Raw genomic sequence first — 13,839 nt, 5'->3', positions numbered from 1 at the left:
CTAGAAAAGGAAGGAAAACGTCCAAACTCATTCTATGAGGTCAGCATTAACCTAATTCCAAAACCAAACAAAGACTCCACTAAAAAAGTGAATTATAGGCCAATATCCCTGATGAACATGGACACAAAAATTCTCAACAAAATACTAGCAAATTGAATCCAACAGTACATTAAAAGAATCATTCACCATGATCAAGTGGGATTTATTCCTTAGTTGCAAGGGTGGTTCAATATTTGCAAATCAATCAACGTTAATACACCAACATTAAGAAAAGATAGGATAAGAACCATGATACTATCAATAGATGCAGAAAGGACATTTTACAAAGTACAACATCCATTCTTAATAAAAACCCTAAAAACATTAGGGATAGAGGGAATATATCTCAACATAATAAAGGCCACATAAACAACAACAACAACAACAACAAAAACAGCTAATGTCATCCTCAATGGGGAAAAACTAAGATCTTTTCTTCTACCATCAGGAACAAGATAAAGATGTTCACTCTCACCACTATTTAACATAGTACTGGAAGTTCCAGTCTCAGTAATCAAACAACAAAAAGAAATAAAATCCATCCAATCAGCCAGGAAGAAGTCAAACTTTCACTATTTGCAGATGACATGATACTCTGTGTAGAAACCTGATAGACGCCACCAAAAATTGCTAGAACTCATACATGAATTCAGTAGAGTCACAGGACACAAAATCAATGTCCAGAAACCAATAATGAAGCAGCAGAACAAAAAAAAAAAAATCAAGGAATCAATCCCATTTACAATTGCACCAAAACCCATAAAATACCTAGGAATAAATGTAACCAAAGAGGTAAAAGTTTTCAGAGTACAGATCTGAAAACTATGAAGCACTCATTAAAGAAATGGAAGATGACACAAAGAAATGCAAAAACTTTCTCTGCTCTTGGAATGGAAGAATAAATATTGTTAAAATGTTGATACTACCCAAAGCAATCTACACATTTAATGCAATCTCTACCAAAATACCACCAGCATTTTTCACAGAGCTAGAACAAACAATCCTACAATTTGTATGGAACCACAAAAGACCCCAAATAGCCAAAGCAACCTTGGAAAAGCAAAGCAAAGCTGGAGGCATCACAATTTTGAACCTTAAGCTATATTATAAAGCTGTAGTCATCAAGACAGTATGGTACTGGAACAAAAACAGACACAGATCAATGGAACAGAATAGAAAACTCAGAAATGGACCCACAACTATATGATCAACTAAACTTTATCAAAGCAGGAAAGAATATCCAATGGAAAAAAGATAGCCTCTTTACAAATGGTGCTGATAAAACTGGACAGCAACATGCAAAAGAATGAAACTAGATCACCTCCTTACACCATACACAAAAATAAATTCAAAATGGATGAATGACTTAACTGTGAGACAGCAAACCATCAAAATCTTAGAGGACAACAAGGGCAGTAACCTCTTTCACATCAGCCGTAGCAATTTCTTCATAGATATGTCTAGATATGTCTTCTGAGGCAAGATGGCAAGATGAGGTCCCACCATCAGGGGGAGGCCTAAGTCGCCCCACCTTTCTGCCTCCTGAAGCCTTCTTCAGCTACTCAGCACTGCTGCTGAGCACTTCAGCTACTCAGCACCTGCTACTCAGCACTGGCAGTGTCACCCATCAAGAACGCTGTATCCTGGTACCGGACTGTCTACCTGCCTGTCCCTGTGGGGGAAGCTGGGGAAGGCAATCCACCCCTATCTGGCCGAGAACTTGGAGCTCACCCCTTAGGAGGACTGGCTGCCCTGACCTAGAAGAAGGGAGGAGATGGGCCCTGCCCCACCTGTAACCTGCCTCCCCTCTTCGCTCCTTCCACAGGAAGGGGAGAAGGGGAGGAAGGAACCATCAAGGAACCAAGTGCCTCCAGTGCAAGCGAGGGAGGCTCTGTAGGAAATCAGGAAGAACAGGGACACGGAAAAAGGAAAGTCAATGTTTACATGGGGCCTATGGAAATAAAGGCTTGGCCTGTAGGCCTGCTGACCACAGGGTAATGGGGGGCGGATGCCTTCCCTCTGCTAGGATCTGAGGTGCTATCCATTCACTGTCTTCCTCAGCTGATCTCAGAGCGTCCTATTCCGTTTTGGGGTTATAGTACCCCTCCAGAGGAAGGGCTGATTTTACACTCAAATGAATTCCCAGGGGTTTTTTCTAAAGGAGCAAAAGGGGCCTGGGGATGGGGGTGTCTGAAGGTTAAGGTGAACTATAAAGGGACCTGAACTATAAAGGGACCTCACCAAGATAAAGAGCTTCTGCACAGTGAACAAAACAATCAACAAAACTAAAAGCCAATCTTCAGAATGGGAGAATGTATTTGCAAATGACATATCTGATAAGGGATTAGTATTCAAATATACAAAAATGTATACAACTCAACATCCAAAAAACAAATAATCCAGTTAAAAAATGGGCAGAAGACCATGCCCATGGATGGACATTTTTCGAAAGAAGACATACAAATGGCTAACAGACATATGAAAAGATGCTCAGTATTACCCATCATCAGGGAAACTGAAATAGAAATTACAGTGAGATATCACCTCAAACCTGTCAGAATGGCTAAAATTCACAATACAGGAAACAACAGGCATTGGCGAAGATGCAGAGAAAGGGGAACCTTCTTGCACCATTGGTGGGAATGCAAACTGGTACAGTCACTCTGTAAAACAGTATGGAGGTTCTTCAAAAAGTTAAAAATAGAACTACCCTATGACCCAGCAATTGCACTATCCTTTACCCAAAGGATACAAAAATACTAATTTGAAAGTTACTTGCACCCTGATGTTTATAGCAGCATTATCAACAATAGTCAAATTGTGGAAAGAGCCAAAATGTCTATCAACTGATGAATGGAAAAAGAAGAGTGGGATGTGTGTTTGTATGTGTACACACACACACACACACACACACACACACACACACACACACAAAATGGAATATACACACACATACACATACACACATAATGGAATATTACTCAGCCATAAAAAGAATGAAATCTTGCCATTTGCAATGATGTGGATGGAGCTAGAGAGTATCTTGCTAAGCAACATAAATCAAAGACAATTTTATGAAAGAAACATATGATTTCACTCATATATAGAATTTAAGAAACATAAAAGAAGAACATAGGGGAAAAGAAAGAGAGAGAGGCAAACCATAAAACAGACTCTTAACTATAGAGAACACACTGAGGGTTGCTGGAGAGGAGATGTGCAGGAGTTGGGTTAAACGGGTGGTGGGGATTAACGAGGGCACTGCACTTGTGATGAGTACCTGGTGTCGTATGTAAGTGATGAATCACCAAATCCTACCCCTGAAACTAATATTACACTGTATGTTAACTAACTGGAATTTAAATTAAAACATGGAAGAAAAAATATTTGCGGTGTGAAGGTTAATCTGAGAGATCTGAGGAGTCATTAAAAAACTGTCATCACACAGCACTAACATGGTCACATTTGTTTTTAGAAAGATATTTCTGGCAGCAGCTTGGAGGGCAGTTTGGAGTGAACAAAAGGAATATTATTTTGGAAATCACAGAAATACTGGCGATGACAAATGGTGGCATATTCTTAGGCAGCGTCAGAGGCAGAATCAGACAAACATAAAGATTAAAGAACTAGATTCTATAAAACTTTATTACTGACTGGACAGGGTAAGGGAGACGAGGGTAGGAGTAGACTAGTGCATCTTTCTCAAGATAAATTGATCAAATTTCTATATTATGAATGTATTCTTTGTCCTTTCTGTTTAGCTCCCTCCTTCTCCTCTCTGAAGTCACCTAGAGCAGTGGGTCTCCAAGTGTGGTCCTCTGATGAACAGCATGAGTATCACCAGGGAATTTGTTACACATGCAAAGTGCTGGACCCTTCCCCACAACTACTGGATGAGAAACTTCAGAGCAGGATCCAGTGATCTGTTCTAAGTCCTTCTGGTAATTCTGATGCACACAAAAGCCTGAGAATCACTGTCCTTGGGCATCTGAGCTTTGGGGGCTATTTTACGGAGTTCTGAGTGTCACTTACCACTTGCAACCTTGCACTGACAATTTCCTCCTGATGTAGTTATCTTATTTCTCTATTGGCGTAGAAAACTCCTTGAATGCCAGGACTATATCTTAAGCACTTTTATATCTTTACTGTGAAGCCCAGCACTGCATACATTTTGCCTTCTTAAAAGCTGTGCCAAATGCACCCCCCCCCCACATCCAGCCACAGTAAAATCATTTCCTTCTTATTCTTCTAAGGACTTTTCTGCCTAACCAACTCCTCATGACTGATACATACATTCCTGTTTTTTCTTAAGCCAATTTCCCCATCCTTATTACTCATCTTGATGCTCTTTCCTATCTTGTACTCTTGCACTTACACCAAGATAGTTTATTTCCAATTGGATATTTTCGAACAGACAGAATTCTGCCTTTACTTACAGAAATAATAGTTTGATGTTAGATAAGCTGTACATAGTGAAATCTTTTAAATCCTCGCTTTTAAGTCAAGTTGAAACTTACATACAACGTTTAAGGCAAAACAATCTCTTCTTGTTAGGGCGAGTGGAAATTCAATTTTGTTCCTATATAATATTCTGCATTTTATGGAACCAAAATAGAAATGTAGATGAGACAAAACTCTCCAAAGGCTCAACTGGCATTTCTATTCTTTCTCCAGAATAGATGCAGAAGTACTAGGTTATTCTACCCATACGGTAGTATTATAAGAAGTTTTGATTCATTTTTTTAAAATAATGACATGCTTTCTTACATTTCTCCAAAAGTGATATCTCTAGTTCTATGTTTACATAGTAATAATTATCGTATAGCAATAATAACACTAACTTAATAACAAGAGTTTAATGAGCAATATAGGATGCTATTTTAGATCTGTGATTTCACTTAATCTCCATAACAACACTATGAGTTATTTTTTTTTCCAAACTGAGACCAAAAGTAGTTAAGCTCCTCTTCTAGAAACACACTGAGCTGGGCCTGCATTATGAGTATGTTTGCTCTGAATCTTGGCACCTGCCTTACAGTATAGAGAACAACCTTGCAGAAAAGGATTCTAACCCAGTCTCCACGGCACTTTAGGGCAAGTCTCTGACCCTCACTTTACTGCTAAGTAAAATAATGTTGTTAGATCAGATGATCAAGAAGGTCCCTTTTTAGTATAATATTCTATGTTTCCAATCTATTAAATAAAGTTAACCAAATGTCTTGGAATACAACATCCTATTTAAACTTATGCAATTGATCTCATTATTAAAATAAATTTTTTCATTAAAATGGAAATCCCATATCTAGAAGACCAATCAGTCATAAGCCTCTATTCATCTGTCATTCATTCAGAAAGTAATCAGATGGCATTTTGAACTCTTACAAAATTCATAGCTGTGTGCCAGGCTAAGGACTACCCCAAGGGGTCAGACTAAGTCAGAGATCATGTCTTTAAGGAATTTAGCATCTAGCAGAATACAGAAGAGATGTTCAGAAATGACAAATGGAAAGTGAAAGGTTTCATAGGATAGTTAAGCATTCATTTTATAGGTCTTCCAAGGAGAAAGATATTATTTGAGTGAAGAACAGAAATGGGGGGTTGAAAGCAGAATTCAAAGAGCATGTGGATTGGGACTTAGAAGATTAATACCGTTTGAATACTCTCAGAAATTAAATTGCATAATTATATAGTTACTTACAATAAATATCAAAGATTGCTTGTTCAGAATGAACTGTTTTCTGGCCAGATGGTCCAAAATATGTCACAGAGCAGGTGAATGGCATTTGTATGTCAGCCTTGGTTGCCTTGTATTCCAGGGATGAAGTCATGGTATAGAGTTGAGTTACCGGGTCCATTTGCTTTTTAAAAATTATGACCACCACTGAAGAAAATAAGAATACTAATGATAGCATCTTTCATTGGAAAATCACAACACTTAATAGAATGTCGCAACATCTTTGAGAAATGGTTTTGTCCTTCTTACTATATTTAACAGGAGGGAAAATTGACATGTACTGAGGTAGAATGTCTTTTCAGAACGATGAAATCAGAGAAATAGACAGAAATAGAATCTTGGAATCCTATCTCCCACTCACTTTAATTAACGTCTAGAACATGCCATATACAGAAATAATTTTTCTCTGCTCTTGATTCTTCCACACAAGGGCTAAAATGATGTTTTAAAGAATCACTTAATGACTTAATGGTTACTTAAAGTAACAAAGCATAGAGTCATAGATCAAAGAGGGCAATACGTTTAGATGCAGGACAGTCTAACGAATGCCAAGAGAAGAGAAAGTCAAAATAGGTCATCTGAATTTATTGCCCACTGCATACCCACCTCCTTCAAGGGGTTGTAGCACTTTTCCATTCCTGTACCACGTGATGTTGCCATCTGGATAACTGTCTTTTGAAATGCAGTCTCCCAACTGCAAAAAGAAGAGGGAATGTTGCTACCTCGTTTCCATCAGTGGTTGTCAATTTGAAAGTTTTAGACTCCTCAGAGGATGCAGTTATTCCAAAGGTTCCCTGACCCATTCATTATCTGAGCATGGACGAGGGACTGAATAAATGCTCTCTTGCATTAAAAACAAGGTCTCATATAAAATTACGGTCTTGCCCATTTAAAAATATGCAATAGATGCTGCCACTTTTAATAAAATCACATTCATTTAAAAGCATTACCAAATTCATTTCGACATTATTCATTTTTAACATTAACTAAATAACATAACTACATTAACATTGGCTTTTCCCATGGTTCACAGATCTTAGTATGCAAGAGTCATTAAGTGGGGCTGCCTCTCCAGTCTCGTACTTTATCAAGTTCAGATACATACACTTATATAGTTACCAAATCTATAATTCCCACCACTTTTTTCAAATGTGTTACAACTTTAATAGCTAGCATTGTTAAAAAATGTGATGCAGTAAAAATGTTTTAAAGATTAAATAAAAATTTTAAGTTTATTTATTTATTTTGAGAGACAGAGAGGGAGAGAGAGAATCCCAAGCAGGCTCCACACTGTCAGCACAGAGCCTGAGGCAGGGCTTGAATTCACAAGCCACCAGATCATGACCTGAGCTGAAACCAAGAGTTGGAGGCTCTACCAACCTGAGCCACCCAGGCACCCCTGTTATGCAGAAAAAATTTAATCTGATTCAAAGAACTGTTTGGTTTTTTTCTTTACAAAGGAAAATTTAGGTATTTCAGTTAGTGAAAATAATATTAGTCCATTAGCCCAAATGTAAACTCCAGTTTGTCCCTTCTCAATACAGCCTCTCTTCACACTTCTGCTAATGCGATTGTTCAAATCTGATCTTATCACATCTTTACCTCAACTTTTCAACAGTTTGATCTGTCAATAGGATAAAGTCCAAACTCCCACCATTACATAAGGCTTGTCATAACCCAGCTTCTCTTTACTTCTCCAGACTTATCTTTTATTGTACTCTCTTGCCCACTGTTCTGCTACACAAAGTTCCAGCGAAGTGAGTAACTTGATGCTTCCTAAAAATGCCATTCTCCTTCATGTCATAGTGTATCATGTTGTTGGAAAGCCTTTCTACCCTTGGCTTGGAGAAAATCTACTCATCTTAACATTAAGACTCCACTTAACATTCAGTTCATTCAAACAAGAAAGGCTGATGTCTGATTCTTCCCCACTCTTCTCCCTTCAGAAATGATTACATCATCCTCCGTGTTCCCACTCTAAGTCGGGCAGACTTTCTGATTGGCACTGGCAACCTTGCCACCTCCATAAGAGCAAAGTCTATCCTTATTTGTCCTGGCATCTGAAGCCAGGAGAAGACATTTAACATTAAGCTAAGTGAAGGCAATTAATCCAAGTTCTTACCTGTTTTAGCTGCTCTGTTTCGAGAAAAGGTGCTTTGCTTACAATTTCAGGTTTAGATGGTTGCTCTAAAGTTAAGTAGAGAAAGGTATTAAGTACACATGAAGGAACAAAAAGACATTTATGATTTGGATTATAGAAAAAGAATTCACTTATTCAAAGAAAAACAAGCACAGGCAATAAAGACCGCATTCCCATATAATCTGTAATTAAGAAATCTGGTTATCCCACAACCTCCCAATATTTGCTTTATTATATTAAATACTATTTTAAATGCCTATTACACCTTTAAATAAAATACTGGTAATGTTTTCTGAATGCTTTATAAACAGTGAATATGGATTTGATAGTGAAACAGAGGTTAATATACTAAATATGAATGTTGTTTCCAATTGATTATCATGTGTACTTTCTATTTACTAATAACTTCCAGCTACTTAGGTGAAGACCTGAATCCACAGTGGGTACTTGTTAAAAATGCAGAATCAGAGTATCTAGGGAAGTCCTATATAAATCTACTTTTTAAAACAAGTTTCCTATAAGATTCTCAGGCACACTGAGAATCATGGCTCTAAAATCATGGTAACTAACAGGAGTTAAGGGATATAGAAGCTCAAGTTTTCTGTGTATCTCAAAACTCATCTTTAAAGTGAAGTCACATTACGAAACTTTAAATGTGGGGATATCCTTCAAATTTGGAACTGAGATAATGGACAGAGCATTTTAAATATAGGAAGTTCTGTAAGCATCCATTCTAAGAGAGCCCTCAGAAAGAACTGATTAAAAATCTCAGCAGGGCACCTGGGTGGCTCAATTGGGTAAGTAGTTAAGCATCTGACTCTTGGTTTTGGCTCAGGTCATGATCTCACTGTTCCTGGGTTCAAGCCTCATATCAGTTCTGGGCTCACAGCACGGAGCCTGCTTGGGATTCTCTCTGCCCCTCCACTGCTCGCTCGCTTGCTCTCTCTCTCTCAAAATAAATAAATAAACGTTTAAAAATCTTAGCAATAAGGCATTATTCAAACTTTATTTATTCCTTGATGTTACATATCTATCACTGATGGACTTTTTAATTTGCTCTAACAATTAGTCTATATAAAATGGAATTTGCCTCTTTGTATTGATTTTTGTGAATCTCAAGGAGCAAAACTATTCTATTTTCATATAAACACACAAATAAAAACAACCAGTTATTCTTTTGTTCATGGTCTAATGGATTACTGTCTCTAGTACCTTTAATTTTTACTACCAAACTAGATTAAATTGGCTTTTATATAATTATTACTCAATTTGCAATTCAGTTATCAGATATGCTGCCAACCCAGACAATTACAGAAAATAAAGATGAAGACAAAAAGTCTTTGGAATGGCAAAATGGATATCACCAAGACTATGTAAAAAATAAAAAAAAAAAGGTAAACTTCTTCATGTTAATATTAAGAGTTAATTTCCCTTTTGCAATTATTTTATATTAGAAATTGGAACAATGAATAATAATAGTATATCTTCCTATGTGTTCAGCTTGTGCAGTTTAATTATAGGAGCACCTACTTACTATTGACTCTATTGACTCTAGAAATATAATTCTAATTCAATTTTCATAAGATGATTGTTTTCTAAATATACAGATTGGAAACAAACCATAAGAAAGAGAAAATAGACAAAATACAGAAGAATGGAAAGGTATAACAGAGACAATTACATTAACACAAACAAGAAGTGAAACCTGATATTCTGGCTGTTAGAAATGTGACCAAAAAATTATTAAAAGCTGACCAAAAAAAAAGTCAAAATAAACAGCAATTTCTGGGAAACACAGGGTAGGGGACTAAAGCCTTCCATATATCAGTTAAGCACTGGTGTTATCACTATTTTAATGTAAAGTCATTAATGTCCACAATTACAACCCTGAGTTACTGATAAAACATTACATTCTGTTCTGAATTTATGTTTTAAGCCAAAGTCTAAAACATTTGAGAGAAGGCTACATTCAAAATATTTAAACAAGATGAAAATTCTTGGTGCTTAAGTAAGTAAGCCAAAGTTCTCTGGGAACCAAAATCAATTATTTAGTGATACCTCTCTGAGAGCATAAGAGAGGTAAGATATTAAATTAATTTATGTAGTCAATCAAGAATCAAAATTAAGAAGAAAAAAAGAACAATTTTTTTGTTTGTTTCCCCTTCAGTAGTATCTATGCCTGGAATATATAAAGAGATATGAAAAATCAACTGAAAAAAAATCTGAGGTTCCTTTTTTTTTTTAATTGAGGCTCTTAATAAAAAATGTAGGTGGGTGGTGTTGCTAAGCTTCATTACTTTCTAAGTTTGCCAAAAAAAAAAACTATATACCAAAACGGCTGGGCGCATATGTCCTCTTATGCAGAATATATATATATTCTTCTGTTTTGTAACCTTGTGATGTCCAGTGCACATAAGATCATAAATACTTGTTGTGTTACAAATGTTGGTCCTTTACACATGGCCATGTTTACATTTCTTCCATAAACATTTTCTAAAATGTATAGTTTTTTCAATAAAATGAAACTGGAGAAAACAGGAAACCTGGTGAAGAGTGCTTAAAGTTTAGACCACTCCACTTTGTAACTCATTTTTTTTTTATTTGGAAGAGTCACAGTGGGTATTGTGGAATAATGGTAATGGCTACTGGAATTCTTTGAGTTCTTTTCTCCCAAACTTTGGTTTCAAACCCACTAGATATTTTATATGTAATTTTCTTACATTAGTTTGTAACAATCAATGGGTATTAGTTGGAGAGCCATAAAAGAGGACACGTACTATTTTAGCAAAATTGCATATTGATTCCGAAGTGTTTTTAAAAAAAAAACTTTACATGAATTATGTCTTACTATAACTTAGGGATTCATAACTGAATGTAGAATTGAAAGGAAAAGTCATACAAGAAATTTATTTGCATTAGTAAAATAATTTTGCAAGAGCATCACAGCCAGCTGAGGATGAAGTGATGAAGACAAAACTTCCTATATCACCCACAATATACAGTGCTATTACCAAATACCACACATAGGACAGCTCAATTTGATATGGGAGGAAAGAAAGAAAAAAAAGGTGCACTGGTTACATTGATTCACGAGAGCTTCTCAGTACTTTGTCATAAAGTACTTTGTTATAAAGTACTTTGTACTTTATAAGAGTACTTTACCTCTTATAGCTTATTTTCCTCAAGAGATGGGGAAAGTATTTTTTATATTTAGAGAATCAAAATAAAATATACTGTGTAGGTCTCATTTGTTAAATAGGTCATTTTCTGCTTCCTTCAGTTAAAAAAAAAAAAATTCCTTGCAGGTTGATTAACTTTTACAGGGCAGGGGGAGAGGAAGGGTGCTCAGTTCTAATAAAACATGGAGAACAGTGTTCAAATGAAAGCTCTAAAGTAACTGTCTGAAGTCAACCAGCACTGCCCATCTCTAAGGGAAGAGCTGGTCCAAGTGTCCACCGACTCTATGTCATGGAAACAGTCTTCCTTTTAACACCAGACAGTAGAGTACAGGAGGGCTTACCAATTAGCCTAGACTGTGGTTTTCAAATGCCTTTTTAGAGCTAAAGCCATTCTCCCTTTTATGTTGTTGTTCCTAAATGAATTATCACGAAAAAACTTTGAAATATTGAGTGGGTGGAAGGCTAACTAATCGAAGCAGTGCCTCACCTGACCTACCAGACCTCTTCATTAGCTACTCAAGAAAATCCTAGGAACACAGTAGGAAAACCACCCACAAATTCAAAGCAGTCATTTTACTGTTGATGAGAGAATCGTAGTGCCAGACTAGTAAACCTCCCCAAAGTCAGAAATTAGCAGCAGACCTAACAAAGCCAGGTCTTCTGATAACCAGTCGGTGATGTTTCTGTTAAACTACTGACAGCCAGTTGGCAATCTGAGTACTCTTTTGAGCTCCAAGACTTTTGTACAATGACTGCAATGAATCTTTCAGACCTTTAAAGTCTCTACTGTTGATTCTGAAATTTTTTTATGAACTTCAAACGTGCATTAAATGCAAACACAGTTTAATTCTGATGCCATCCAATTATGTTTTAAAAAGCTGTGCAAGAGGCACCTGGGTGGCTCAATCGGTTAAGTGTTGTACTCCTGGTTTGGGATCAGGTCATGATCTCATGGTTTATGAGTTTGAGCCTTGCACTAGGCTCTGTGCTAACAGCATAGAGCCTGCTTGGGATTCTCTCTCTCCTTCTCTCTGTATCTCCCCTGCTTGCTGTCTTTCTCTCAAAATAAATAAACTTTAAAAAAAGGAAAAAGAAAATAAAAAGCTGTACTAGTGGCAATAAAAAATGGGACTTATTTGAATCTGGCTTGCTTTATGGGCATGACTATTGTATCTGAGATACAGTTTAAAACTAAACAAACAAACCTACAACAGAGGTAACAGAGTCATCAGTCATGGCCTCACTTTGAATAAAAACAGTTTGAGTTTGCCCATGAGGATGGCACTCTGCAGCAAGCTGATCTGGGATTAGCTCACGTTAACCATACTTGATTCTATAGTACACAGTGCATGTTGCTAGGTGATTTGACAGAAGGAAACAGAGGACTGATTGATGAGTCTAGTAACTCTTAAGTGCCTGCAATATATACATGCACAGAATAAAAGCCTCCCTGTCACAGCTGTTGTTTGCTTCACAAAATGTGACCCAAAGTAAATTCATTATTTTTTTAAAAAAGCAAAGCCTCTATATGCTTTTGCAAACACTTTCCTTATCATGAGCTGCGCTGTTCATTTAATTGGACTTGGAGGTCCCACGGCTTCTAATATAAAATGCCATTTTCAAGAGTGTGTAACTTGTCTGTTTAAATTCTCCCTGGCCCAGAGCCTAGAATGCAAATTCTGTTTCTGAGAATCACTTTGTTTTCAACAACATTCAAAAGAGAGGGGGGGGTAGGGAGGTGCTGACAGTATGTGGGGTGTGAGTTTGTTTTCACAATCATGGAAATCCTCTGTATTCCAAAATAGCATACAAATTTTATCAAAGTAGACCAACTGGATTTTTTTTTTCAGATTGCTGTATGATATTTTTAAAGTGTATTCTGAAAATTGTCACAAATGATTCTTCTAAAGGAAACTACCTGGATTTTCTCAACTTTCCTGTAGACCATCTTGCTATTTGATAATTTTTAACACAGTGAAAAAGAAACCCGACAATGACAAATCAATACATGTAAACTTCAGGGAGCTGTGACTTAATCTCTACCTACTGTGCGACATTCTTGTTGTGTACTTATATTTATGACACCATGGCCTAATAAAAAAAAATTATTTTGGTTTATTCTCTTTACAAAAAGTGTCCCTAGAAGTACACCATCCATCTTCCTAATAACATCAAAGTGAAGTGAAAGAAAGAAAGAAAGAAAGAAAGAAAGAAAGAAAGAAAGAAAGAAAGAAAAAAATACATGGAACACTGGTAAATAAAGGATGCATATTATTTGGGGTATTTAATGGAAGGCATGACTGGCAAATACTTGGAATTTGGTTTGAGTCATAAAATGACTGAAAAGGGTGGATGTTTTCTGGAAAGTGCCTTCTAAGCTGAAAGGTAATCAATTGAAACATATAATTGCTTTTACAAGGTTCTGGAGAACAAAGGTTTCCTTTGATAGTACAAACATTCTTTGAATCCATGTCATGAGCCCATAGGAGCTTTGAAATCTATGTAAATACTTAGGGACAGTTCTCCTTAGTGGCATAGGCTGTTACAAGAAAAATGGCGAAAATCCATGATTGTTTTCTGTAGTAGCAAGCCCCTCTAGGTTTCTGTCTTCCCTATTTATTTTAATAATTTCTAGGTGCTGTCAAGTTATCAGAAAACAGGGAAAAAATTGAAAAGTGAGACCTTCTACCCTAATTTAAAAAGACTGGCATTCTGAAATGTTTGTGACCAATTTTTCTCCCTGTAAT

General features: G+C 36.5%; 1 protein-coding gene across 2 annotated transcripts in view; it reads right to left on the bottom strand.

Annotated features, from left to right (window-relative positions):
- ALCAM (activated leukocyte cell adhesion molecule) overlaps positions 1–13,839 on the bottom strand; it is a 220,938-nt gene that overhangs the window by 39,869 nt on the left and 167,230 nt on the right. For both annotated transcript variants that reach the window (XM_043594049.1, XM_043594050.1), the window contains exons 4-6: positions 7,896–7,960; positions 6,380–6,467; positions 5,738–5,920 (exon numbers count right to left, since the gene is read on the bottom strand). In XM_043594049.1, the coding sequence (XP_043449984.1) occupies positions 5,738–5,920; positions 6,380–6,467; positions 7,896–7,960 (336 nt within the window). The remainder of the gene's footprint in view (positions 1–5,737; positions 5,921–6,379; positions 6,468–7,895; positions 7,961–13,839) is intronic.

The sequence above is a fragment of the Prionailurus bengalensis genome, chromosome C2 (assembly GCF_016509475.1).
Source record: "Prionailurus bengalensis isolate Pbe53 chromosome C2, Fcat_Pben_1.1_paternal_pri, whole genome shotgun sequence".
NCBI classification, from domain to species: Eukaryota; Metazoa; Chordata; class Mammalia; order Carnivora; family Felidae; genus Prionailurus; species Prionailurus bengalensis.
This window is presented reverse-complemented; position numbering and strand designations above follow the sequence as displayed.